At 32.4% G+C, this 27506-nt stretch overlaps 4 protein-coding genes across 13 annotated transcripts; all 4 read left to right on the forward strand.

Moving 5' to 3' along the window:
* Positions 1–954: 954 nt before the first annotated feature.
* LOC105629719 (Zinc finger C-x8-C-x5-C-x3-H type family protein) lies at positions 955–8531 on the forward strand. Its single transcript, XM_012211353.4, has 9 exons — positions 955–1419; positions 2510–2662; positions 2784–2921; positions 3046–3204; positions 4987–5079; positions 5536–5652; positions 5826–5900; positions 6100–6323; positions 6887–8531. The coding sequence occupies exons 1-9, from the start codon at positions 1072–1074 to the stop codon at positions 7992–7994; spliced, it is 2415 nt and encodes an 804-aa protein (XP_012066743.1). The 5' UTR covers positions 955–1071; the 3' UTR covers positions 7995–8531.
* A 225-nt stretch (positions 8532–8756) lies between these two features.
* On the forward strand, positions 8757–11530 carry BAG5 (BCL-2-associated athanogene 5). 10 transcript variants are annotated; one of them, XM_012211357.4, is made up of 3 exons: positions 8757–8925; positions 10123–10194; positions 10671–11530. In XM_012211357.4, the coding sequence occupies exon 3, from the start codon at positions 10745–10747 to the stop codon at positions 11369–11371; it is 627 nt and encodes a 208-aa protein (XP_012066747.1). In that variant the 5' UTR covers positions 8757–8925; positions 10123–10194; positions 10671–10744; the 3' UTR covers positions 11372–11530. The 10 variants fall into 10 exon arrangements, with proteins under 10 accessions (XP_012066747.1, XP_037494735.1, XP_012066746.1 ...); XM_037638807.2 differs by having other exon boundaries at positions 8758–8925; positions 10092–10194; positions 10743–11530; XM_012211356.3 differs by having other exon boundaries at positions 8758–8925; positions 10743–11530.
* A 1779-nt stretch (positions 11531–13309) lies between these two features.
* On the forward strand, positions 13310–14955 carry LOC105629721 (uncharacterized). The gene has a single exon (XM_089722252.1). It carries the CDS (start codon positions 13442–13444, stop codon positions 14660–14662), a length of 1221 nt encoding a protein of 406 aa, XP_089578378.1. The 5' UTR covers positions 13310–13441; the 3' UTR covers positions 14663–14955.
* Positions 14956–16335: 1380 nt separating this feature from the next.
* On the forward strand, positions 16336–21246 carry LOC110009043 (proline-rich family protein). The gene is made up of 4 exons (XM_089723026.1): positions 16336–17156; positions 17833–17919; positions 18183–20742; positions 20854–21246. The coding sequence occupies exon 1, from the start codon at positions 16651–16653 to the stop codon at positions 17140–17142; it is 492 nt and encodes a 163-aa protein (XP_089579152.1). The 5' UTR covers positions 16336–16650; the 3' UTR covers positions 17143–17156; positions 17833–17919; positions 18183–20742; positions 20854–21246.
* Positions 21247–27506: the final 6260 nt, after the last annotated feature.

Genomic DNA, 27506 nt, shown 5'->3' on the forward strand with positions numbered 1-27506 from the left:
AAAGCCAACAATTATCAAAAACAGTTAATTTTGCAGAACAAATTCTAAAATTCATTCTGAGGAGTTCCACTTGATAAATTGACAAAGAAGAACCATAAATTATAAATTTTAATAATTCAGATCAATATGATATATTGACAAAGAAGAACCATAAATTATAAATTTTAATAATTCAGATCAATATGATATAGTACAGTACAATTTATAAGAGATCATTTAGTGTAAATAAATTTACAAAATTTTATTGAATTTATATATAAATTAAAATTTTATTTATTTATAAAATCAATTATTTACTAATTTTGTAAAACCTAAATCTAAAATGGTAGTCAATTCAAATATAAAGATTTTGTCTTTCAAATGAAAATGAATTACATATGATTTTTAAAACATATTATGTAATAATTCCCAGAAATTTATCGTATCATACAAATTAAAACTTATTCAATGCCTTTTTGCTAACTTGGAAAGCTTTTCCTTATCCTCTTTCAATTTTTTCTTTTTTCTTTTTTCTTATTTAAAAAAAAACAATAGTTTCCTTTCGTTTGGAGAGGAAAGTTTCCTCTTTTACACTCGCTTTTCTGTTTATATCGAAGTGATGTTAAAGTGGCATTTAGATGGATAACATTTAAATCTTATAATTAGAGATGTCCGTTGTTCAACGCAAACCGTTAAATTAAATCGGATCAAAAATCAAGTTAAATAAATTACTTTAATTTAGTTATTATGAAAAAACAATTTGGATTATAAATTTTGAAAAACAAAAAGGTTTTGGTGTGAAAATGCCTTCGAACTGCCCCAAACCATACCATACACACCCCTACTTGTCGTTCACGGACGGCACGAGCTACAAAAACCCCGTCTAACATGAACGACGTGTCATTTTAAGGACTAGGAGTTGCCCAAATAGAACGACGTCGTTCTGTTGTTGAAATAAATCAACAAAAAAAAAAAAAAATACCACCTGAAAATTCGAGAAGAAATCTTTCGTACACTCTGCAAACACATGAACTAGATTAATCACAGACGCAATGAACCCTGGCTAGAACAGAGAAAAATCCAAGTAGATTAATGGAGGATCCGATTGTTAAAGTAGAACAGAAGTCGGCGGTGATGGACAGGAAGGATAAGAGGAGGGAGAGAAAGAAGATAAAGAGGAAGCAATTAAGGAGAGAGCTGGCCGAGAAGAGGAGAGAAGAGGAGGAGAGGAAATTAAACGATCCGGAGGAGCAGAGGAGAGCTATGGAGATGGAAGAAGAGGAGAGGCAAAGGATGGAGAAAGAGAGAAAGGAATTTGAGGAGCGAGAGAGAAAGTGGTTAGAAGATATGGAAAGAAAGAGGAAAGAAGAACAAGAAGAAGAAGAAGAAGAGGAAAGAAGGAAAGCTTTGGAAGTAGAGGAAAGAGCTAAGAGATTGCAGGTATAATGGGTGATTTTTTTTTTTTTTAAATTTTCATGTGAATTTTATAATTTTTTTTTTTTACGAGAATTTTTAATAATTGTATTGTCTGTTGTGATTTTGGCATTTGTTTGGCTGCCGGGATGGAATATTTATTTGTTTCTTTTCTAATTTTTTTTAATCTCTTTGTTTTCTGTCTTTTTAAGTAGATACGAAGTAAGGTGAAAGAATGTCATTGAAAATTTTGATTTCAATGCCTCAAGAGTTAAATTGATTAGTTTTGAATGGTTGAATTAATTGCTGTTGTTAGGGTTGCATTATTTTTTTTTGTTGGGAAAGGCAAGGGAAGGAGAAACATGTTTTTGCATTGTATTTCTGTTTCTGTTTGGTTGATGAGAGAATTCATGGGACAAAGGTTGGTATTGAGAACTCATTTCAACTTTCTGCTGAAGTATATTATATTTAGACTGTTGGTTTGAACTTATACATTTAAAATGTGGAATTGGTTGCAGTTGTGATAAAATATAATGGCTTTGTCTGTTTGTACTTGCGAGTTTACCTTAAAAATAGCGAGCAGCAGAAGTATATCATATCAGCAAAGAAAATACTGTTCCATCCTGGGGAATAAATATGTGCATGACCTTTAAGCTTGTGATGTATCAGTTGATAATATTTGTTGACTGCTGAGAGAATGTGTTTCAGAGAGAAAATGTCAATAGAATTCATTTGGGTGTGCCAAATTGTTCACTTGCTATGCACACGCATTACTGATAAAACTAGGGATGATTGTGGGGGAACTGAATAGATTAGAGTTGTTATCCTAGGGACATTAGAATCTATATTGCATGATCTTTCTACACAGTATTTTACCCTTATGAATTAAACACTGGATTTGATATATTTTGGTTGAGCGTATGCTTAATTGCTTGGAAAGTTTTGCAAAGATGGAAAAAATAGTTCTCTCCTTGGTTCTGATGTGATATGCTCACTCTCTGTGCTATGCAATATAACCTTTTGTGTTGGAGACCCATCAAAAGTGAGAAAAGAAACGGAATTGAAATATGTTGTTATAATGATGTATACTTTCCACTTAAATGCATTTATGTGGCAGATTGAGAAGGAGAACCAGTTTGATGAGGATGATGATTGGGAATATGTAGAAGAGGGGCCTGCAGAAATTATCTGGCAAGGAAATGAGATAATTGTTCGGAAGAAAAAGGTGAAGGTTCCAAAGAAGAAAGCAGATCAACAGTGTACAAATGAGGTGAAACAACTTCTCTCTGTAGATTAGAATTTAATAGTTTCTACTTTCAGCTTTGTTTTCCTCTCTTTTTTTTTTGGTTAGAAGAAATTTTATTTGCAGAAAGTATTGATTTGCTTTGCAGAATTCTGATAGACCTACATCAAATCCACTTCCTCCGCAATCTGAAGCTTTTGCTGAGTACCAAAATGCATCAATAGCTTCAGCTGAACAGATGCTTGATAATGTTGCTCAACAAGTACCTAATTTTGGAACTGAGCAGGTGGTTAATTTATCACTGTAGCCTTGATCCATGTTACTGTTTCTTAGTCTCTATGAATTAACATGCAGCCCCCTTCAGTATTCTTAAGGAGTATTAATTCTACTCTCTGAGCTGTATTTGGCAGGATAAAGCTCATTGCCCCTTCCATTTAAAGACTGGTGCATGTCGGTTTGGCCAGCGCTGCAGCAGAGTTCATTTTTATCCTGATAAGGCATGTACATTACTAATGAAGAACATGTATAATGGTCCTGGCCTTCCTTTGGAACAAGATGAAGGGCTCGAGGTCTGTTAAATGCTGCCTTCATGTGTCTTGTATCCTGATCTCAAATCTTGCAAACTTCTGAAATGTTGGAGTATCATGAGAAACTAGTCTTTTTCTTTTTTGTTTATTACTTGTTGAGATCAGTCACTAATTATATTTTCTGCCTGCTGAGAAAAATTGGGTTATCTTAAACAATCTTACACATGTAAGAAAGAAATTTAAATTTTAACAAAAGCTTAGTACATCTGGAATTCAATTACATTACTTCACCAGCAGTCATTTCTTGTCAAAAAACTATTCTATCAATAAACTTGAGGATTTCATAAACTAAGGTGAGTTGAAAGGTTGGCATGCATTATTGATTCATAACAGGCTTCATAGATGACTTTTTATGTTCTTGATGTCGCTTTTTAATGAGAAAGAGCTTTCTGCTGATATTACATGATGTCTTCAATATTCTAATGCATACCCTCAAAAAGTTTTTAACCAACTTAAAAATGTACTTAAATCTGTTCTGTAGCCAAATCCTTCCTCAAAACAATAAATGACTTTCATATTTCCTTCAGTTGCATTTCCTCCTTTTTTTAAGATTTACAGTTGGTAAAATCTTATGCTTAATATTAGTTTCAGCATTGTTTGGAACTTCTGCATCTTTGTTGTCTTGGCAGTTTATGCGATGGCATGCATTCATTTTAATCCTGGATCACATACTTTTTCTTCTTAATTTTTACCTTTTTCTTTTCCTACTTTAAGCTTTTTGTTGTTGTGCTTGACTTAAGTTAAGTTGGAGGTTCCTCACAAGATTTACTTCGATGGAGGTCCATGGTTTTTGCATTAGTTGGTTGAAGAAAAGATTTTTGCTACTCTGTATCCTGCTTGCCAGAAACGGGAGTGGTTATCACTGAAGATTTCTATTAATTGTTTTTTTAATTCTTTAAACCTTGTCTTATATATTACTTCTTTGTGGTTATATTTCCTTTCCTATTCTCCTCTTTTGTATCTTCCAATGGATTTGAAATGTGCCACATGTGCTTTAATGATGTGTCGCAATTGATATAATTTTATCTATCTTGACTTTCTTTTCATTAGCATGTTTGTAGTTTTTTGGTGGCAAATTTTCTGGTTTAGATTCACATTCGAGATATTTCTGGATTAGGAATCATTTGTTAATTGAATTAGGATGTTGATTTCTCCATGAGTTTTGACTCCTTAACCATTAGTAGTTTGTTGGGCATAGATGAGACAATGGAGCCGTGTTCCTGATGACAGTCATTACTCTTCAAGGATTCCGATTGGAGGCAGCAAAATGTATTTGTATGTTTATGCAGTTGAAATTTTTACAGATTTTAGAATGTGTCAAGAGAAATGGAAAGCTGAAAGAGCTTACATATGTTTTACATTTGTTACTTAAATAATTTGAACAGAATACATGTTACTCCATGGTATATAATAAAGACAGCAAAAGTGGAAATTCTTCCTAAATTTTTAAACTTGGGATGATATATCAAACTGATGGTCGTCATTTAACAATAATTTGGGCTTTCATAATTTTGTTAGTCTAATGGCTTGGGAAGAAGTCATCTTGTGCCTTGCATTTACTTATCTTGGCTTCTTTCTGATCAATCTTGAAATATATTTTTTTATTTAGCAGTTGTTTTTATTTTGTACAGGATTTGCTTCTCTGTTATGCTTCTTGAAGTTCTATGGTTGCGAGATTCATCATTTGGTTCTGTTGTAGTACATTTGCATTTGTATGCAACAGAAAAATTGCTTTTGATTTCGTTTTCTTCTTTTTCTTTCCAGTACACGGACGAAGAGGTTGACCGCTGTTATGAAGAATTTTATGAGGATGTGCATACAGAGTTCTTGAAGTTTGGAGAAATCGTGAATTTCAAGGTTTGCATATTGCATTTTGTTCTATTTACTAGGCTATTATTTATATAACATGTTTGTCACACATACATGAATCTTCTTTCCTTTACCATTCGAAAACTTGTCTTTTTGGTTTACTTATTTAAACAACAAGTTTTTTCAAGTTTGTGGATTGACAAAATGGACAAATATGGGCCAAATGAGAAGGAAGATAACATTTCACCTTTCAAGAGGAGATATATAGCTGATATCTCTCGCTCTCTACCCTTCTCTCATCTCAAACCATTAACAGTTAATCCCCCCCCTCCTCTTTTTCCACATCATCTTCCCCCTTCCCCCAAGAACCTTTGTTTTTAAAAGAAAAGGAATCTTTAACAGGAACTGATGGTTACTGGGTTTAGGTCTGAAGGTTTTTTCCACTTCCTTTCTCTCTCATCTACTTCTTCTCTCTTGGAATAATAAATTTGATATCCATGGCAGGTTTGTAAAAATAGTTCGTTCCACTTGCGTGGGAATGTTTATGTGCAATATAAATCGCTGGATTCAGCTGTACTTGCTTATCATTCTCTCAATGGTCGCTACTTTGCTGGCAAACAGGTACTAAATATCATTCAAAATCTAACTAGTGCTTTTGGGGTTTTAATTGGCAAAAATATACTACTAAGCAGATATGTTGGAAACTAAGGATTGTTCATGTTGAACTTCACAATAGTTTATGAAGAGATTTGTATATTTTGAGATTATTGCATTGGTTCCATGATTCTTGATAGGTAAAATGCGAATTTGTCAATGTGACGAGATGGAAGGTTGCCATATGTGGGGAATATATGAAGTCAAGACTCAAGGTACAGTTCAGTGTGCTAACTTATGTTTTTTCTGCTTTTACCAAGCCATACTTCTTTACTGCATTTGGGGTTTCCTCTGTAATTCTCTTAGTTTGATTATATAAGGTCTTTCATTTTAGGTAAAAACCAAAGTATAAGTACAATTCTTATGCTTTTTTTTGGTTCACTTGTATTAACAGGTTTGTTTTCATCTTATCAGACATGCTCTCGTGGAACAGCTTGCAATTTTATCCACTGTTTCCGTAATCCAGGTGGGGACTATGAATGGGCTGACTGGGATAAACCACCACCTAGATATTGGGTGAAAAAGATGGTTGCTTTATTTGGTTACTCATATGAATCTACATATGAGAAAAAGATGGAGCAAGAAAAATTTGAGCAGATGAGGATGTCTAGCAGTAAAATGCCACCTAATACAGACAGGTATACTCTTACTTCTCGCAATGGATCAAAATATGGCTCATATTCCTGAAATCTAGTTTAGTAATCCTTATCTTTCTATCATTTCATTCTATTGTGTTCTAGGCTTCTATATCTACGCACCTTTTTAGTTGAAAACTATGGTGGTTGTTCCCTATGTATTTTTACAAGATATTGATTCCAAGATTGTACAATTGCGTTCCTAAGATTTCAGTTCAAGCTTCTCTTTTTTTTTTTTTTTTTTTTTTTGATATATATTTGTTAAGTTTGCATTTTATACATTCCTTTTATGTTAAAAATATATTGCAAGGGTTTTATTTTTGTGGTTCGAGACCCATTTGTGCTTTTAGAGTCATATAATGTGTTGATGAAAACTCAAGGTTTTCCATACTCTGCATTGTTGATTATATGCAGAAAAGTAGTTTCATTTTGCTTTCTTCCTCACTTTTCCTGTTTAGCCTTTAAAGGCACATGTATCCATGCACAAACATGCAAATGGTTAAGCATATCTTTTCTTCTATTATCATTCTTTTTTCTTGGCTCAGAGTTTCTAATTTTTTGTTCAGGCTTCGTGCAAGGTCTAGATCCAGAGACATAGATCACTTGCTTCCTTGTTCTGGTAAGACTAGTGATGATGAAGATGATATTCAAGAAGGCACCCACCGGCACTGGCACACAGATGATGGTCAGAAACCAAATAGAATCTTTAATGAAAAATCATGCAAAGAGGATCATTATTATCATGAGCGCCGAAGCTATGATTCTAATTCTGATGGAGGTTGGTCAGACAGGGACTTTAATAGAGGCAGAAAACGAGATAAGCATCACAGTGGTATGAGAAAAATGTCTAAAGACCATGGTAAAACATCAGAACACCCCACTGATTGGTCTGGTGATAAGAGAAATTATAGGATCCATGAGGCCGATTCCAGTGAACTGTCTGATGGGAGCAGAAAAAGACGATCACACCATGCTCACACCAAAAGCTCAGAATACACAGAAAAAGAGGCATTGCAGGATGTCAATAGCGACAGGAAGGATGAATCTCAACGAGTAGATGAATATAAATCAGATAGAGAAAGAGAGAGAGAAAAACACCAAAGTCTCAGCAGGAAAAGCTCAAGGCACCAGAGCAAAGTACAGTCGCCAGATGATCTTGGAGAACTACTTCTTGGTACTGATTCTACAGAAGATTTGTCCCACAGAAATAGAGAGAAACGCAGACATCATCATAACACAAGGGAAAGCTCATCAAGACACCAGAGCAATTTCTCAAAGTTCACTGATGATTATTGGGATGATAAGCACAGGACTTGTGATACTGATTCTGATGATGAGTGGTTAGACAAGAAAAGACATGGTAGTCATAAAAGGAGACGCTCAAGGCAAGTTGAATTAGAAATTCCAGATGATGCAGGGACAACTGCTAAGAGTTTGAAAGAGAAATCTCATAGTGAGGAGGAAACTGAAATAGGAAAATCTCATCTAAAAAGAAAGCCAATGGATCATTCGTTTAGCAGAAGAAGCCATTCAAGCAGAGGATATAGTGATACAAAGTCTCTTGATGAGAGCTTGAAATTGAGTCATGAGATCAGTTATGCTAAAGAAATTACTGAACAGGATCGTTGGAAGCCCGATAGTCCTGATACTATTGGTACTGGGAGTTACGGGTAAGTCCATAGCAAGATTGCAACTCAAATTTATTATGGAATGTTTAAAAGTTAAGATTTGAGAAAGAAAGTTCAGGATCTGAAAACATTCTCTTGAAACGCCATAATTTACTGATGTTAATGAAAAGACTGCTGGAACAAGAAAATGTTGCAAGTTTCATGCTGGAAACACATCAATGGGGCTCTTTTTCTGTAGCCTTCTAAGGGACAAGCACTAAAAAAATCAGGGAAGAGCAAAAGATCTCTCCTCATAAGCATCGTGGTGCATCTTAAAGAAATTGTTTTGGGTCATAATGCGTTTGTTTTGCGATACTTGGAGTTTATAGCCACACTACATCAGCAAGAAAGGAAGCTTGATTTTCCGGAAGGTCTCCTGAATCCTGACGTAGGTGTCACAGCAATTTACCAAATCTGGACCTTTAAGAAGAAGAAACATTTTACTGACGCTTTTTGTAATGAAGTATTATGGAACATTTACTAGGATTTACTATCATATGTAGTAACATTTGCAACAAAGAAATTAGAAAGAAAGCTTAAGAAACAGGAGGAAATCATTACTTCAAAATGAGATTAAATTGAACTTTAGTAATTAAATATAAATTGATATAAATTAAAAATGTGGTTTGTGCCGCGACTTGGAACCAAATTCTCAGGGTAACCTTCCGGGCTTGTGGGCCAGCCCATTATCATTTTTTTAAAATAAACAGTTATGAAGAGGAAAAATAAAAAAATAAAAAAGCTGCTTTAAAAAGATAAATACATTATACTATTACAGGTGTAGATTCGAGAGAGAGAGAGAGACAGACGTTGATTGATATAGAAACAGTGGTGTGGTGTTAGAAGAAGAGGGTGAGAGCTCAAACTGAAAGAGCAAACAACGAAGAAGACAACTTAGCTGTTGTTTCGTTTGCTTAATGGTTTTTGTCTACTAGCAAGTGAGAAATCTCATGCCTTTCTTTGTTATCCATCTGATTTTTGAGTTTAAACTACGTTCAATTTTATCAAATTGTCATAGATATGTAACAATTTGCATATTGAAAACTTAAAAAAAAACATTGAGTCTTTGTTGACAATTTCTACAGCACTTACCCAATGAGTACTGTTTCTTTCTTGTTAACCAATGATCAGATTTTAGATCTCTGTTTTTCTTCTGATGTTTGATTTGGTAATTTCACGGAATTGGTCCATAATTTGCTTTTCTTGGTACTCAATTTGTGCTGATTTAAGCTTTAGGACAATTATGGAGTTCTAAAAAGTTCCCCAGAACTGGATATTATCAAAATTTTCTCTTGGAAGGTTCCTTCTTTGGATCTTTTTAAGGAGGTAAAGATTTTAGGCATCCCCTGAAACTAGGATGAGCTTCAAAGTACTTCACGTCGCCTAATTCTGGTGTATATTATCCATGACCAGAACTTGATACAGAAGAATTTACTTGTATGAGTTTCCCTTTAAGTTATTAATTGAAGTGATCTTTTTTAGCAGTAGAATTATTATTCAAGCTTCTAATGATTTGCATGCTTAGGTTTTTATTGGAAAATAATATTGTAAAATATGAACTGCAGTGAGTCAGTCTAAGAGTAATGACTGCATCAAATATCTACCAATCTTAGTAAATTTTATGTGGTAAATTGCTCTGATGGTAGTCAGTATCAGATCAGCGAAGGTGAAAAGGAAGCAGGAAGTTATGTCCAGACAAAGTGAAACACACAAAAGTTTCTGATTTAGTGGACAATTTCGACTTATTCATTCTTTATGCTAAGCTCTGTGTCATTGCTTTTCTCTTTCCTTTATGTCCAACATTTAGGACACAAACAAGTGTTAAAAGTGGTTTGCTAATAATCATTTTTCTTCAACAACTATTCTTTGTTTCTTTCCCCTTCACTTAAAACTCATATGCCTTATAAAAGAAAAAGAAAAAGAAAAAGAAAAGTTGCTCATTTCCTTAGGATTCTAAACGTGTCTAATCATAATGGTAGAGCTCACATAAACTGAAAGAGAAAGGATTATTGGTTTGTTACTTTGTTCTATATAATTTTTATCTTTCAGCTTTGTAAGTTAATCTACATCCTATTTTATTCTGTCTTTGCCTTTATGTTTCAAGGTTAAAAGTTTGGATCCAATTCATTTTGCAGAGAGGTGGCAGGATTGATGCTTCAGCAGATCTTGATTGTTCTCAAAATGCACAAAGAGTAGCAATCAACCAGGTGTAGTATTTCTTTCTAGAATGTGAAGCCATTTTCTTTCTAGATACTGTTAGTTATTCATTGCTACAACTTAGCTTCCTTGAGAATCTGTAAATTTCAAGCAGTTTTACCTTTCCATTGATCAGAAGCATGCAATGATCAAACCATAAATTAATTCTGAGTTTGAGAGATATGTGACTATTTTGGTTCATAGTTTGCATTATCACCTCAATCTCGAGAATTCTCAAGTGTCCAATGTCAACATCACCTTATTAAAAGACTGGCTACTATTTTAAAATTGAGGTATGAAAAAAATTCTACCTTTTACTGCTTGGATTTGAAAAGAATTAACACTGTGGAAAATGCATTGAAGGAGGAGATTTTGATGAGGAAATGCGAATATTAAAACCAAGGATGAAACTTTGATTTTAAGTATTAAGTTGTTTTGTTAGAAGTCTCCATTAATATCTTGTTTAACATTTTACTTATCTCTTCAGATACCAATCACTGCAAAACCCAACAATTTCTTATTTCACATTTTCACATCCTGTCCCTTGCTATCTCAACAGGCATGAAGCCTTCTTGCAAGTTCAGATTCTTTTCCACCACCACCACAGTAAGCTACTCTTTTCATAATGACCATACTATCCCCACGGAAACCAAGGAAATCCCCATTAATTCCCCTTCCAAAGATCCTCTTGTAACCATAATTGACCATCCCCCTCAACCAGATGCTGCTGCCAAGATCCAGGCTGCCTACAGGGCCCATATAATCCGCACCCTCTACAAAAAGATATCATCTGTAAATTCTGAAGCTGATCAACTTGAGCATAAAATCCAACGGCAGGAGACAGTGGATGCCATCAGGAGTGATGAAAGAGAGAAGCTTAGAATTAATGAGGCCTTGATGGGTTTGCTTCTAAGGCTGGACTCTGTGCCTGGGATTGATCCAACATTGAGAGAGGCAAGGAGGAAAGTAAGCCATAGGATTGTGGGGCTGCAGGAGATTGTGGATGGGATATGCGGAAATGATGGCAATGATTGGTGTGGTGGTGGCAGGTTTATGGGGGATTGGGATGAGATGGTGGCAAAGATGGAGGAAGAGATATGTAAGGAGAGAGGTGGTGAAGAGATGGAGAGGTTTTGTGCTGAATATCTTGGTTTTAGATGCCTGCAGAGGTTTTTGCACGAGCCATGAATAGTTTGAGGTTATTTTCTTCTTGTGATGTAAGCATATTGTAATATATGTAAAAATGAAGGGTTATCTGTAATTACATATCATGTTTTTGGATTTTCTTTTCTCCATAGTCAGTTGCGTTTTGATGATAAATAAAACAAAGCTTGATTTAAAAGAAAAGCGAATACATTCGACCTCCTTTCTGATTAATCTTTTTATGCTCTCTGTTGAGTGTAATATGTTTTATCTGTTATGATCTTTATTTCTCATTGGAATCATCTTGATTTGTGTTGTTTAAATATGTTGTTCAGCAAATTCGAGCACTGTAAATGTACTAATTGAGTTAATTAACTCTCAATAGTTGCAAAATGAATTTATTTTATATCACTCAGTATTTTCCTTTTCTGATTATTCGTAATTGTTGACTATTTTTTCTTGTACTGCATTTTGCTTCTACATTAAAAATACTCGGAAGAAGGAATTATGTAAGTTTTTATGTATGAATACATCTTGCAAGTTGCCACTCTGTAAAGTCTCAATATCGAGAGGCGTCGTAGTTTAATTTCTTTACCAGAGTGATGAGCAACCTCACTGCATTACAATGTCTGTTTATCATCTGATGTCCCCAGCTACCAAGAAGATGCAATAATAACACAGCCGAGGATTGGCCCAAGATTGCTCATCTTCCAGAAAGTTAAATCTTAGTGTAAAACTATTCAGAGGAATGGCTGCTACCAGCTGTAACTAGGAGCATCTTTTGCATGTTCCTTGGACATGCGCATGTCTTCTTCAATCTCCATTTCGTTGGAATTATAGATATCCTTGTTGGTTCTCATTGAATTTTAGAAATTTGGATCGTAATGTATTTTCGACATGATGATCCAGGTATGAATGATTTCTGCTCTCTAATGAATTATATAACTGGTGCCAACTGCCATAAAAGATGTTCATGAAGACCAGAGAAGATGAAAAAGAACATAACCATTCTCCTTTTTATTTTGAAACGACATTACATTGTTCATTTTTCTCATCGATTGAACAACACGTAGCTTACGTACCGTTGTTGTGTCGTTATATTTATGAGAATATAATTTTAACCGACAAGTCGTTAAATGTTTAGGATAGTAGTAAAAAATAAGAATTTCATGAGCCGTTATTAGGATCCCTTCTTTCTTCTTCTTGATTTGCTACCAGTCAAGAGTTAAGGACTAAGGGAGTAATCTTGAAAAATCATATTCTACATATCCTATTTTCATTTTATAAGTGTTTATGCAAAAAGAGATAATAAGGGGAGAATTTATAGTTAAAGTTGATGCTATATTAAGTTTCAATTTTCATTTTTAAAAAAATAATTTATATTAAAAATTTCAATTTAAATTGACTTATTTTATTAAATTTTGTATTTTTTTTATTAAAAATAAAAGATTATCCTAAAATTGGAAAATCACGATAGGTTAGAAATTTTCACAAATAATTAAGCCTTTATTTTTCTTATTTATTATTATAATATTTACATTTTATTTTTTAAATGAGCCATTATACAACAATAGTATAATAAACATTTTATTTTATTTGAAAAATATTATGTTATTCATACTGAATTATCATAAATCACTAATTTATTACATGTCAAAATACATAAATTAATAATTTTGCAGTGTATATATATAGACACATCACTTTTTTTTATTTATGAGGATTATACGTACCTTTTACCTAATAAAGAAAGAATGAAGCAACCATGTAAAAATATCAAACCAGTAGGGTGCAAAGTACAAGCTATATAGAAAAGGCGGGGCCAAATATAAAATATAGGAAAGAAAGTGGGGTGAACTTTAACAAATAACTTAAATTCCCAAGGGCTTTACTACAAAACAGCAAAACATGTTCGAAAAATTCGACCGTTGGGGCCCGTTGTAGACAGGGTAACGGTTAAACGTTCAAAAAAAAAAAAAAAAAATCCACAAACTCCCCACTCCCACACTTCCACCTTTCTCTCTTGAAAACTATAAGCCCATCCAAAAAACTGCAGGAGAGAGAGAAACAGGGGAAAGAAACAGAGTAAGCAAACCCCACAAATCAGTCAATCTAATGGGCTGTGTTTCTTCCAAACATTTTAGGAAAGAACTTAAAGAAGATAACATCATCGTCAACAATGGCGGCGGAGGCGGAAAATGTGTTAACCACGTGGTCTCTCTTACTTCCACTACCTACGGTGCGCTAAAACTTGAGAGCAACGAAAAACGGCAACAACAACATCAAGAAGAAGAAGAAGAACCCATTAAAGAAATAGTGACAGAGAGCAAGAAAATGCAGCAGAGGTCACCGGTTAAAGAAGAACCAGAGGTCATAAATACTTGGGAACTCATGGAAGATCTTGAAGAAGGAGGAGGAATACCCATTTCCAACCATTCCAAGAAAAGCCCTAAAACTAGGGTTTTGCTTCGTGGGTTTGCTGATATGGAGGCCAGAAGTCCATTGAAGTTCTTGAATCAGATTGGGTCGCCAAGAAAAGCCAAGACATTTGGTGGGAAAGAAAATAAGGTAAGGAAAATTTCAGATTTTAGTCCAAGACCAGTTTTTAAATCTAACAATTCTACACTTAAATCAAGTAAGGCAGTCCTAAAATTGAGTTATCCAGTAAAAGAGAGTCCAAGTATTGATAATTCTGAGGTTACTTCTAGGAGGAGAAGTTTTAGCCCTTTATTTGATCCAGAACTTGTTGCATTATATGAAAAAGAGTTAACTGAAGAAGAAGGGCAAATTAAAAGAATCATTTGTCAAACACCAAAATCTCTAACTTTAAAGAATGTCAAAGAATTGGAGTCCATTCTTAATACTTTTGAGAAAAAATGCCCGCCTGGAGGGGACAATGCAGTTGTGATTTACACAACTACACTGCGAGGAATTAGAAAAACTTTTGAGGATTGTAACATTGTAAGGTCAATTATTGAATCACATCATATTCATCTTGTTGAGAGAGATATTTCAATGGATTCGGGTTTTAAGGAGGAGCTAAGAGGGCTAATGGGTAAAAAAGAAGTGAAAGTTCCACTTGTGTTTGTTAAAGGAAGATTGATTGGTGGTGCTGATCAAGTGGTGAAGTTAGATGAGGAAGGGAAATTAGAGACTTTATTTCATGGGATTCCTAAACGACTTGCCGGAGAATGTGAAGGGTGTGGAGGAGTTAGGTTTGTAATGTGCATGGAGTGTAACGGAAGTTGCAAAGTCTTGGACGTGGAGCAAAAGAAGATGGTTAAATGTGGTGAGTGTAATGAGAATGGATTGATACACTGCCCTATTTGTTGCTAATTTAACTTCCTTTTCTTTAAAAAAATTTTTCTTTTACTTCAGTTCTTGAATTGCAACTGAGATTGTTGGTTTTTGCTACGTATGATTCTTGATTGGTTTTTGTTCCTTCGTAAGGAATGAACAGAAAAAATTAGGTTTGTGTTTTTTCTGTTCTTGTGAAAAATAGGGTACAAAAGTATGCTCTTATTTTGTATTTTCTTGCAAGTTAGGTTCAAATTGGCTGTGTTTCTATTAATTAATGACTACTGTAATGTATATTTCATGCAAGATATATTAATTTCTGTTTATTTTTATTTTTTTTAGAAAAATCAAATCAAAATGTGTTTCCTGCCATTTTACCTTCCAACTTGCTATTAATTTGGAAAATTACCTCTCTTAGCTAAATAGTCAATACTTGTGATTAACCTTTGACAATATGCTAATTCATCTATGAATTACTTTTCAAATTTCCTTACCTGGTGGCAGCTTGGATTTCAGGAAGTTGTAAGGAGGAAAAAAGGAAATGAGAATCTATTTTAGTTTTATTTTTATATTAAACTTAAATCTAAACAATTTTTTAAATAAAATAAGAAAATAATAAAATCTGGGCCAGGCCCAAATATCTTAAATATTGTTCATGACCAATCCTTTGAGCCAGGCTTGGCCCAAGAGAATTTCACTTTCCTATGACAAGTCTCTGCTGGAGTTGTTCTTGTTCTACTCAGATTGATTGGCCTAATTATCATCAATGGGAGGAAGGGATAATATATTGATTGGGAAGAGGGACAAAGGTCTAGAGCACATGGGAATTTTTTTTTTTTTTTTTTTTCACTTTTCCACCTCAGCTTTCTATTTGACAATTTATGCTCAATTGCACAAAAGTTAGAAAGGACCGGTTATGATTTAGTATAATAAATAAAATCAAATTCAATCATTAATTTGAGCAAAAAAATTTTTTTTTGTTTGATTCTTTATTTTGAATTTGACAAAACAATAATAACAATAATAATAATTATAATTATTATCGTAGATAGATCATTTTTCCTTTTTATTTGTTTCAAAATATAATCCATTTTTTTTATATTATAATTAATTCTTAAATTATTTACTATACGCTTACTAAATTTTAATTTATTTTCAATAACCCTTATTTAATTTTTAATTATTATTCTAATATAACAATTACTCATGTGTTATTTAAGATAGACATAATATAAAAGTTATATAAATAAAATTGTCCTTTAATTATATTTCTTGATCTGTGTAAAAATAGAAACTAGAATATTTTTTTTCAATGGAAGAGTATTATTTTTCCATGGTCACTTTCAAATTCCTAGATTTTTAAGTGGAAAACATAATGTAAAAATTTCATAATTATACAAAAGCAAAATAAATCATGAATGAAAACTATGGTTACTGAAAATGAAATATGATACTGTCAATATCAAATTGTTTTTAAGAAAAACAAACAAACAAAATAAAACAAATGACAATATCTCAATTGTATAATTCATGACAATTCAAAAGCTTTCACATTGGCTACTCAATTTTAGTGTCTCATGGCCATGGGAAGGCACCTCCATTTCTGGAACTTTCAATTCTTATTTGTTTCGAACATAAAAGTGGCAAATCAAATACCCATTATACTGGCATCAAACACTCCATCAAAACATAGAATAACCTTCTAATAATATTAATTTAGCAGAACAGAGCAAACAGAAGACAGCATTTAGTACAACTTTTTTTGTATATTTCCTTTTCTCAGTTGGCCTTCACGTGATCATACTAACTATTTCATATACAGACAACAAAAAGCTCCCATCCCCACCAAATGTACTACCTCTACTACTCTACTACTATTACTTCTCTTACCAACTATCGTCTTCTTCCTTGAAAATATTCCAAAGCCACCCATTTGTACCAGACCCATTTCAGATTTTGGTCAGTTGAAACTGAAGTTGAGACCTTTTAGTACAAAATAGCTCAGACAGAAAACTGTAGAAAAGAAAATGTGTTATGTAGGGAAAGCAACAAAGATATTTATTTTCATTGTGACAGTTCTTGTTGTTCTTGGTCTTACTTTGGGATTTGGGCTTTTACGCCATGGTCTCAAAAAAGCTCATCACTGTTCTGGCGATTCTTGCCATTCTTCGCCGCCCTTTACTTTCCCTAATCCAAATCCTTCTCTTAACCCATCGCCGTCTAGTCCTAACGCTGTGCCAGCTGGAAATCCGCCTAGTCCGCCGGATTCTGGAACTAACCAACCAAGTCCGCCGGATTCTGGACCTAACCAACCAAGCAATCCAAGCCCACCGCAATTTAGTTCTCCTCCTCCGCCTGATTCTAATCTCATTATTCCTCCGCCGCCCCCAGCGCCAGAACCGATATTATTGTTGTCTCCGCCTCCGCCAGTCGCGCCGGCTATAACTGGAGCTCCGCCGCCATCGTATAATCCGCCGAGTAGCACGGAGTTGGTGACTCCAGGTCCTGTGCATGCTTAGCCACTTGGTCAAAGGTTTTATCTTTTTTTTATATATATATTTTGTATTTTCAATTGTCAGTTTCCTTTTTTAGGATAAAATTTTGATGGGGTTGTACAGAGGTGGTATTTTGATTGTTTCTTATTTTCAATTTTTGGTTTTGAATTGTAATGGTGGATTGTGGTCACTATTCTTGAAAATTTGTTGAATTTAAATTCTTTATGATCTTTATTGATCTGATTATCAAACAAATGTGTATGCATATTTTTCCCATATTTTCTTTTTTTTTTTTTTTCCCCTATTATCTTTGCTGTGAAAAGTTAATTTTGTAACACTCTGTGTTCTTCGTATTGACTACTGTGGGAAATTTGATATTGAGGTGATATTGTAAATTTTCACCTTAAATCAGATTTATCAATGGATAAAGAGTTGAGATATTGCTATTGATGATTCAAGTAGTTGATGGGTTGCAAATTAGCAATCTGGCTTTGCTATTCATTCTCATTTCAGATGATTGAAATCAAATGATATTATCTTACTCTGAAGACGCCATCGAAGAACAATTGGGGATTCTCCTCTTCATTTTATGGATAATCCAAAAATTCTGTAACGATTGCTAATTGATAATCATGTAAGAGATGGGTGAAAAATATCTAAAGTCAGGAGTTTCAGCAAAATCTGCAATTCTTTAGTTTCTCATCTCTATCACAGGTTGGTTTGGGGGATCAAGATTGCAGCTTGAAGCTGTGCAGCAATATTAGCAATACATGGAAGAACTCTTGCTGGGAATTTATGGAGGTAAAATATTTTGAAGCCTTTCTTGACATAATTAGATATTGCTGATATTATAAAGTATTTTCATCACATGGAGCTGAGGCACCTTGTTTCACAATCAAAGATGTTTTAGTTTCTTTCATGAAATTAAGCATAGTACTGATTGGTGCATTATTGGAATAAGTCATCATATTTGTATACTGAAAGCTTACTCAAGTCTTCTTTTTAAAAAGAATCTGCAAGTTTTAGCGCTCTAATAGTAAATTGTTGCTTTGACGTATTTGCAGCTGCTGATAATAAGTGTATTTTGGAAATCCAGTTCCCAGTAGGAAATGTTCTGCTTCGTGGCAGAAATCTTATACAGAGATAAGAAGAATAGAGCTCCAAAAGCTATTGTGGTGAGTCTAATATTTGTGATATGCCCTCGAAACTTCCGTTGAAGTTTGATGTGTTTAAGCAATATGGGTTTTTCTTTACAATTTTTTAAACAAAATTACTACTGGTAAGATTCTTCTGATCGTCAATATGGCATGCAATTGTCTGTGTCGAATGCATTAGTTCCCTATTTCTTGGTCATATTTGTAATGTTATATCCCATGTTTTTGTGGGCACCAACCCCATGCTTTCGATGAAGTATTTTGAGATATCTACTGAATCATATCTAAACTACGTGCAGACATAAGAGTGATATCCATGGTATGATTTTTGCTGCCAGTTGATCAAACTTCTGCATTGTGCTTCATGTGAAAATGAGCAATAGCTTGTTTGGTACTCGATAATGGACATATAGGATATAATGTAATGTAGGCTCCGTTTGTTTCTGTAAAATAACTTGCAGGAAAATATTTTCCACAATTTTCTGTTATTTGGGGTGCTTAGGAAAATATTACAACCAAACAACAGAAAATATTGCAACCAAAATATTGCTTGGGAAAATATTTTTAACTAATTTTCAATAGTACAACTAAACAACGGTAAATAAGTTATTTGAAAAATTATTTTCAGCAAGTTATTTTATGGAAACATATGGAGCCATAATCAAAAGTGTTGTTTGCATTAGATTCTATTACAATGTACCAAATATAGTTTAGCATGTGTTGGGTTAGCTTGTTCCGAGAAATTGAGAGGACACCAAACAAGGAATTTATGGAGGACTGAGAAGAAAACTCAGATATAATTTGAAGTTGAACTAATAGCAACCAGCAATGGCAAGGTAAACAAAAGTATTAGACTTCATATCCTCTCCTTCCTTTTTGTTTTAATGTTAAGTGGCTTGTACAGTTCTTGAAGCAAGAGTTGAATACTTGTTCTTGATGTTTCTTCTTCTTCTTCTTCTTCTTTAGAAAAGAAGAGCAAAAAAGAAAAGGAAAGAAAAGATGAAGTTCTCTTAATTTGATGATGAAGTTGCTAGTCATAGTGATGTTATTGGTATTGGATTGATCTGATCATTTTCTCTTCAAGTTGAAGCTGAACAATTTAGTTTAGTTTTTAAAAAATTTTTTGGATTACCTGCATCTCTAAGTCACATTTTTTTGCTAATTTAGTTTTTAAAAAATTTTTTGGCTATAAGACTACAAACGACATGGAAAAACATAGTAAGAAACTTAGATTATCTGATAATGTACTAATTTTCATAATGTGAAATTGTGAATTAATGGTCAGAAAAAAGGAGAAAAATATTATGCATGCTATAACAAGCAAAGCAACCCATAAAAGGAGAGAATATACCGTATAACATGCATCTAATAACTCTTTTAATTAACAAATTACTCCAGAGATGGTAGAATTTGTTTTTCAAATCAGACTTAGTGTTTATCATTTATATAACAAAGTTGATTTAGACCTTTTCATTCATGCTAAACCATCGGTAGTAATAATGATAATACTAACATACTTCCAACTTTCGGTCTTAATTACTATATTTGATTTGTCATATGTTAATAAACAAGTATTAGGATGAATAGTACAACACTTTTTATTTTTAAGTATTAGGATCAAATATTCGAAGGACTTTGATTTTGACATAATTTTTCGTTATTGCCGTGTAATTTGAGTAAAAAAACATACATATGATGATATTAAAGTTAAATCTACACTTATGGAGAAAATTTTCCGTCATTGTGGAAAAAATTTTACATTGGTGACAATATTCCAACTCAGATATACACTCAGAAATTAGTGGAAGCATGCCAAAATTTGGATTGTCCTTCGTACCATCGACTGATAAAGCAAAATATATTAATTTTTCAGACTAAATTATTTTAACATCTATGGCTTTACTCTTCTCCAAGTCTTTTTAAGTGCTAGGTTTCATTTCCTCGCAATTCACATCAGGGTAAATTATTTTTCTGACAATATATAGATACAGTCTTAACTGTTCATTGTTGTGCAGTTTGAGAATGAAGTTGCTAGTGTTGGTGATGATTGTTGTTGGATTAATCATATTTAGTGTTGAAGCTGAAGGAAGGAAAGAACAAATTAGCAGTTGGAGGACTATCAAATTTGTTATTATATGTAATAGGAAGTCAATCACCCAGAGTCAATACGATCTATATTTTAATTTAGTTGATTGAGCATTATTGTGGAGACTGGAGGAAATTTACATTGATACAGGAATTAGTGGAAGATTGCAAAAATGATTGGCCTTCAGGATTGACTTAGACTAATCAAGCAAAGAAAAAATGTTTTTTAGTACTAAGTAGTTACTTTCCTTGAAAATGCATTTTGAAGAAAAGATGTCACTCCAAGTATTTAAGCACTAGACTTCATCACCTCTACCTTCATCAAGTTATTTTAAAACCACCAAGGCAAAAGCATCAACATAGATACAGAAATTATCATGAAGAGGTATTTCTTATTTTCTTTGCTGCAAATTTATCTGCTTTATTTTGCTGTTATGTTTGACATAATTTTGTTCTATTTCCCTAATGAATTGAAGTTATACAATTTGTTGTGCAGTTTGAGCATGAAGCTGGTAATCCTAGTCTTGATTGTTGTTGGATCAATCTCATTCTGCGTTGAAGCTCAAGGAAGAAAAGAAAAAATTAGCTATTGGGGCACTAGCAAAATGGTACATGAAGAGGGAAAAAAACACATCATGGTAAAGTTGAAAAAAGATGAAACCTTGCTACTTGGTTTGAAGCTAATGGGACTTCTGCCTTCTCGTTCTCGACCCTCCCCTAGTGTCTCTAGACCCGGCGGACATGGTTGATTATGTAGTCGAGAGAAGAAGAAGAAAATGATGATGATAGGGAAGCTTGTATTCAAATTTTTTGAGATTTATTTCTCAAATAAATTTATAAATTTCCTAAATATTAATGAAATAAGAATGTTTTATGCTTTATTTAATAATTATTTTTATTTAAAATATATAATATGTTTGAGTATAGGGGAAGAGAAATCTTTTTGTTTGGGAAAACTTCATCACGTCACATAATAACAGTAGATTAAATCAAAATGTTTCTTCTTTTTTTTTTTTTTTTTTTTGAAAAATAAAGATTTATGTAAAACTCTCTGCAGGACCTGTCCAAAATTCACAGTTGGTAATCCTTGACCAACTGTTTTCACCGGGTGATAATTATGGTTTTGTAATTTCCTGTTAATCACAAATTTGGATTTTAATTGACATTTTATCAGTATGTAAATGATTCAAATTCTTAACTACACTACTAAATAAATAAATTATATTCGAACAATTAGTTTAGAATTATAAAAGCATAGGAGTTTATCTCAATAAGCATTAAGGATTCATTTGCTTTAGTTGTTAATACTAGATAATAACGGGTGGCTGATGGCTCATTACAAATAAAGGTGTTTGATAAAATTTTAGTAATTGTTGAACACAAGGTATATAGCACCTTTAAAATTTGATAGGGACCATTTTACGTCCTTCATAGGTATCCCTGGCACAAATACAAAGAAGTCGACTCAATAGACTTCGAATATCCGATGGTTCCCATAAAAAAGAAAAAGGAGATTACAATTTATAGGGAGACATATATAGCATTAGCAAGACACCCTATTTACTATGCATAGATAGGAAAAGGGTATGAAATTTGTTTTATTTATTATTTACTTTGTCAAAATTTTTATTTTTTCATGTAATTGCTTTTATATATTTTTATTTTTTTCATGTAATTGCTTTTCTATAACACATATTTTTTTAAAATTTTTAAGGTGAATGTATTTTTTATTTGAATGTATTATATAAATCATATTAAATTTTTTAAAATTATATTTAATAGAAAATTATTATTTTTTAAAACAACTACAAGTAAAATGATTAAAAGATATTAATTTAAAAAAAATAATTTTATTAGTAATTATTTTTGTGAGTTTAATGAAGTTCAAATATAATATAAATGCAAAATAAGATATTAAATGATAAGAAAAATTTCTAAAACCTAACTAAAACATAACTGATGGAATGAATAGCAGTTGATAGCTGATTGAAAAGTTTATCAAACACTTATAATCTACCTATTTTATACAAATCAGCTATTAGCTACATTAATCGGCTGAGCTAAATGAAACCATAATTTCAAGTAGGATGTTTAGATAGAGTTGCAAGCCAATAATATATAAATAATCGCAGAACCCACTTTTAAAAAATAGCTACAAGATAAATATATAAATATAATTTTTGAAATTTAAAAGAAGTAAATGTCCAAAAGAGAAAAAAAAAATACAAAATTTATAAGATCCACTTATATATTTATATATTTATTATTAGTTTATCATTGAGGCAAGATGCTCTATATGAAATCTCGGTCCTAATATATAAACTGTCCTTAATTTAAATTCATTGAACTTCTTAATATTTTAAAATAAATTGTCTTTGATTTGAGTTTTAAAAATTAAAAATAAGTAATCAAATCAAACACTCTTTACGTAGCCTTTTCCGCGCTTTCTTTGGTCAAATTTGTAAAAAAAAAAAAAAAAAAACATAAAGTATGGATATTTGGAGGGTTGACTTGGACCAACAAGACGTGGGTTTAGAGGTAGCCAAAATCTGGTTTTCGGAATCAGAATCGTCGATTTTGAACCGGTGAGAATCGGAATCGAAATCCGAACTGGTGAAAATCGGAACTAGAATCGGTCCGAACCGTTAAAAGTTGTTAGCTAGTAGAGTTGTTAGCTGTTTTAGTAGCTTTTCATGAAACGTTAGAAGTTAAATGTTATATGAGTTAACTTTTCACAAAATATTATTTTAACTTCTAAAAATTAGTTAAAAAGCTATGTTACCGAACATTTTTTTAAGTAGTGTTTATTGTTTTGACCAGCCAAAAATATTAAAAATTACTTGAAAAGTTGTTACCGAACACAAACATTACGCGTGGTTAATATAATTTTTGAAATAATAATTATAATATTTTTTAGTTTTTTCATAAATATTTAATCGATTTAATTTTAACAATAAAGTTTTCGATAGAATAATTTTATATAAATTTATGATTTGAAGAATACAATAGATACCTGTAAAATTTAATATGTGATTCGCTTCAACGCGTAAACTTCTGAAATATTTTTATATATTTGGCCGCAATGACTTTTCTTTATTCGTTATAGCCTAACTCTATATATACTAATCTGGGTATGCTCGCAAGCTACCCATACTGGCAAAGGCAAAACATTCACCAATATCCACAAAAATTGCTGGTGGAGAGGTATTATCTTTTTATTATTTTTTTTTTTATCTTAATTAACAACAAATTATTTTTTTTTCTCCTTCGTAATATTTGAAATTCACTCACCCCTGCTCGCATGTATTAAACAGGTTGATGATGAAGCTACTATTTATAATCTTGATTATAGCTGGATCAATCTCATACTCTCTTCAAATTGATCCCGAAAATAGAAAAAATGAGAAAATTATTCCGATAACTGAATTAGAGCTCAATAGAAATTTTAGATTCAAAAAGATGCATATAGTAGTGAAGCAAAAAGGAGAGCGTTCCGGTGGTGGACCAAGTCCTTATACCCATGTTCCCGGTAGGGAAAGTTGCCCCGATGGTGGACTAAGTCCTTATACCCATAATTTCGAAGAAAAAACAAGTCCTGCTACCCAGGTTGCCCGTAGGGAAAGTTGTCCCGGCGGCCATGGTTGATTGTTAAGTAATAGATAGGAATATGGAAAGATTAATGTAATAATATCGCTAGACTATTAATTATTAATTTTTTATGTATTGATAGAGTTGAAATTAAATAAAATTGATAGTAATATCATTAATATAACTATTCTTATTACTGACTCAACCCAATCCGATCTAATTATAACTAACTTGACGGCCAATATATTTTTTCTACTATTTTGTTTTTCTCATAGTGAAATGCTACAACTAATTCTTTTCTTTCTTTGTTTTTTAAAACTGCAACGTATTAATTGACTATAGACTCTAACCTTCTTAAAAAATTTATTTCTCATATTGCTTATTACTTAGATCAACAAGTTGTTGATGATACTGATATTATTTTTGACTCAAGATAAGAATAGTAATTGACTAAATAATAAGTCCACATTTAATTCAAATAAATTCTGAAATATTTTTAAAAACTTAAATTTTACAAAGTTCGTCTAATTAAGCTAAATCATATAGTTCATAAATAAATTTTATATGATTTAGCTTACTCAAGTCTTCTTTTTAAACAGAATCTGCAAGTTTTAGCGCTCTAATACTAAATTGTTGCTTTGACGTATTTGCAGCTGCTGATAATAAGTGTATTTTGGAAATCAAGTTCCCAGTAGGAAATGTTCTGCTTCGTGGCAGAAATCTTATACAGAGATAAGAAGAATAGAGCTCCAAAAGCCATTGTGGTGAGTCTAATATTTGTGATATGCCCTCGAAACTTCCGTTGAAGTTTGATGTGTTCAAGCAATATGGATTTTTCTTTAAAATTTTTTAAACAAAATTACTACTGGTAAGATTCTTCTGATCGTCAATATGGCATGCAATTGTCTGTGTCGAATGCATTAGTTCCCTATTTCTTGGTCATATTTGTAATGTTATATCCCATGTTTTGTGGACACCAACCCCGTGCTTTCGATGAAGTATTTTGAGATATCTACGAATCATATCTAAACTACGTGCAGACATAAGAATGATATCAATGGTATGATTTTTGCTGCCAGTTGATCAAACTCCTATATTCTGCTTCATGTGAAAATGAGCAATAGCTTGTTTGGTACTCGATAATGGACATATAAAATATAATGTAATGTAGGCTCTATTTGTTTCCGTAAAATAACTTGCAGGAAAATTATCATAATTTTCCGTTGTTTGGGATGCTTAGAAAAATATTACAACCAAACAACTAAAAATATTACGACTAAAATATTGCTTAGAGAAATGTTTTTAACTAATTTTCAATATTACAACCAAAGAACGGTAAATAAGTTATTTGAAAGTGATTTTCCTGCAGGTTATTTTATAGAAACACATGGATCCGTAATCAAAAGTGTTGTTTGCATTAGATTCTATTACAATGTACCAAATATAGTTTAGCACGTGTTGGGTTAGCTTGTTCTGAGAAATTGAGGTCACCAAACAAGGAATTTATGGAGGACTGAGAAGAAAACTCAGATATAATTTGAAGTTGAACTAATAGCAACCAGCAATGGCAAGGTAACAAAAGTATCAGACTTCATATCCTCTCCTTCCTTTTTGTTTTAATGTTAAGTGGCTTGTACAGTTGTTGAAGCAAGAGTTGAATACTTGTTCTTGATGATCCTTCTTCTTCTTCTTCTTTAGAAAAGAAGAGCCAAAAAGAAAAGGAAAGAAAAGATGAAGTTCTCTTAATTTGATGATGAAGTTGCTAGTCATGGTGATGTTTATTGGTATTGGATTGATCTCATCACTTTCTCTTCAAGTTGAAGCTGAACAATTTGTTTGGCAAAAGGGAAAGAAAGAGAAATTTGGGAATCGGGCACCTATAAAAGATGAACATTCTGGAAGAACTAGAAACTTTGCCAATGAAGATATGGAGGGAAACCATGTGATAACAAATTGGAGAATATACAGAAACCTGCTTGCTGGTTCAAAGAAGGATGTCCCGATGATTAAATGTACTCAAAGTCTTCATCTTTTTCCAGTCGCAGTAGATTTGATGGGCATGGCTAATTATTCGGTGAATTTGGTTTAAATCGAATTGAATCAAATCGATACAAACTCCATGCAGGTTTTAATTATACTTGAATAGATAAATTTGGTTTTTGGATTTAATAGAAAGAGTTTGATTCAGCAATAAAATTTCTAATAATAATTTTAATATTATACTATTAATCTAGATTAATCATTAATCTGTATTCAAGTATAATATATGAAAAATTCATGTTTTAAAAATTTTAGAGTAACCAATTTTTTTATATAAACAGACAAGGATATTTTTTGATCAATTTTCACATATTGAAACTAAATATATTTTTAAAATGATTAAAATATATTTCGAGTATTTCATATTTTTCAGAAAATGTATTTTCATATTTGTGCTTAATGATTAAAAAAATCCAATTTTTTTTTTTTTTAAATTTACGTAAAAACAATATTTGTTTTATTTGGTCCCTTAAATTTTTGAAAAATAATTTTTGCCTTCTAAGTTTTATTTTTAGCACCGCCACTATATTTGTCATATAGTAATAATGACAATAATTGTGGAGGTCATTGCTGGATTGACTAATGAAAAAGCGAAACATTGCTTATGGCAATGGCAGCTTCCTCGAAATTGTTTATTCAACAGTAAAAATCTATTGATCTTTCTAAAAAATAATAAAAAAAATTATATATTGATGCCTATATAATGTGAATATTTCAGTATAATCTTCATAAGCTTTGTGGGAAGCAAGAAAGCAAGCAGCAATATCAATATTTTTCATGATCATGGAGAGGTAATTCTTCTATTTTTAACATTTTCAATTTTTGATTTTATTTTCTTATGTAGACCATCCTGTCATTTAATATTGTTTGTGCAGTTTGATGAAGAAGTTGCTACTGTTGGTGATGTTTATCGTAGTTGTTGGATCAATTACACTTTCTCTGGAGGTTGCAGTTGCAGGGAAGGATCTTGAAGATGGAAGGAAAGGGAAATTTGGGAATCTTCATGCAACACTTGCAGAGTATAAAAACAAAAAAATGGTTTTTAGCTCAGAAAAGATGGTTGAAGAGAGAATGCCAAGAGGTATAGTACCTCCATCAGGTGGAAGCCCATGTACACACATTGCTAGAGGTTCTGGTCACTGTATCCATGGTTGATTAGGTAGTGTTTGAAGGACGTGTTTGGCTTGTTTACAATTAATAATAATCTGGTCACTGTATCAGGTGTTGAATTATCTATACCCGGTCGAGGGCGCATTATGTTCGAATTAGATTAATGAAAATAAATTTTTTTTCTTTTCGAAACGAGAGTATTTCTAAACGTTCATTGAAAAAGATAATAAAGTTAAAACAATTTTTTCACACAATAATTAGTTTTCAACTTAATATTAAATTTTTTTTAAAAAAATTGTAAAATTGCAAGCATGAATCTCTTTTGAAGTCTAATTAACATTAAAAAAAAAAAACTTTCCTTAAAAGCTGAAGGCAAATTAAGTAGCACATCCATAGATCATGCATGGGAAG

The sequence above is a fragment of the Jatropha curcas genome, chromosome 6, assembly GCF_041381405.1.
Source record: "Jatropha curcas cultivar XTBG-Jc1 chromosome 6, XTBG_Jcur_1.0, whole genome shotgun sequence".
In the NCBI taxonomy this organism is placed as follows: Eukaryota; Viridiplantae; Streptophyta; class Magnoliopsida; order Malpighiales; family Euphorbiaceae; genus Jatropha; species Jatropha curcas.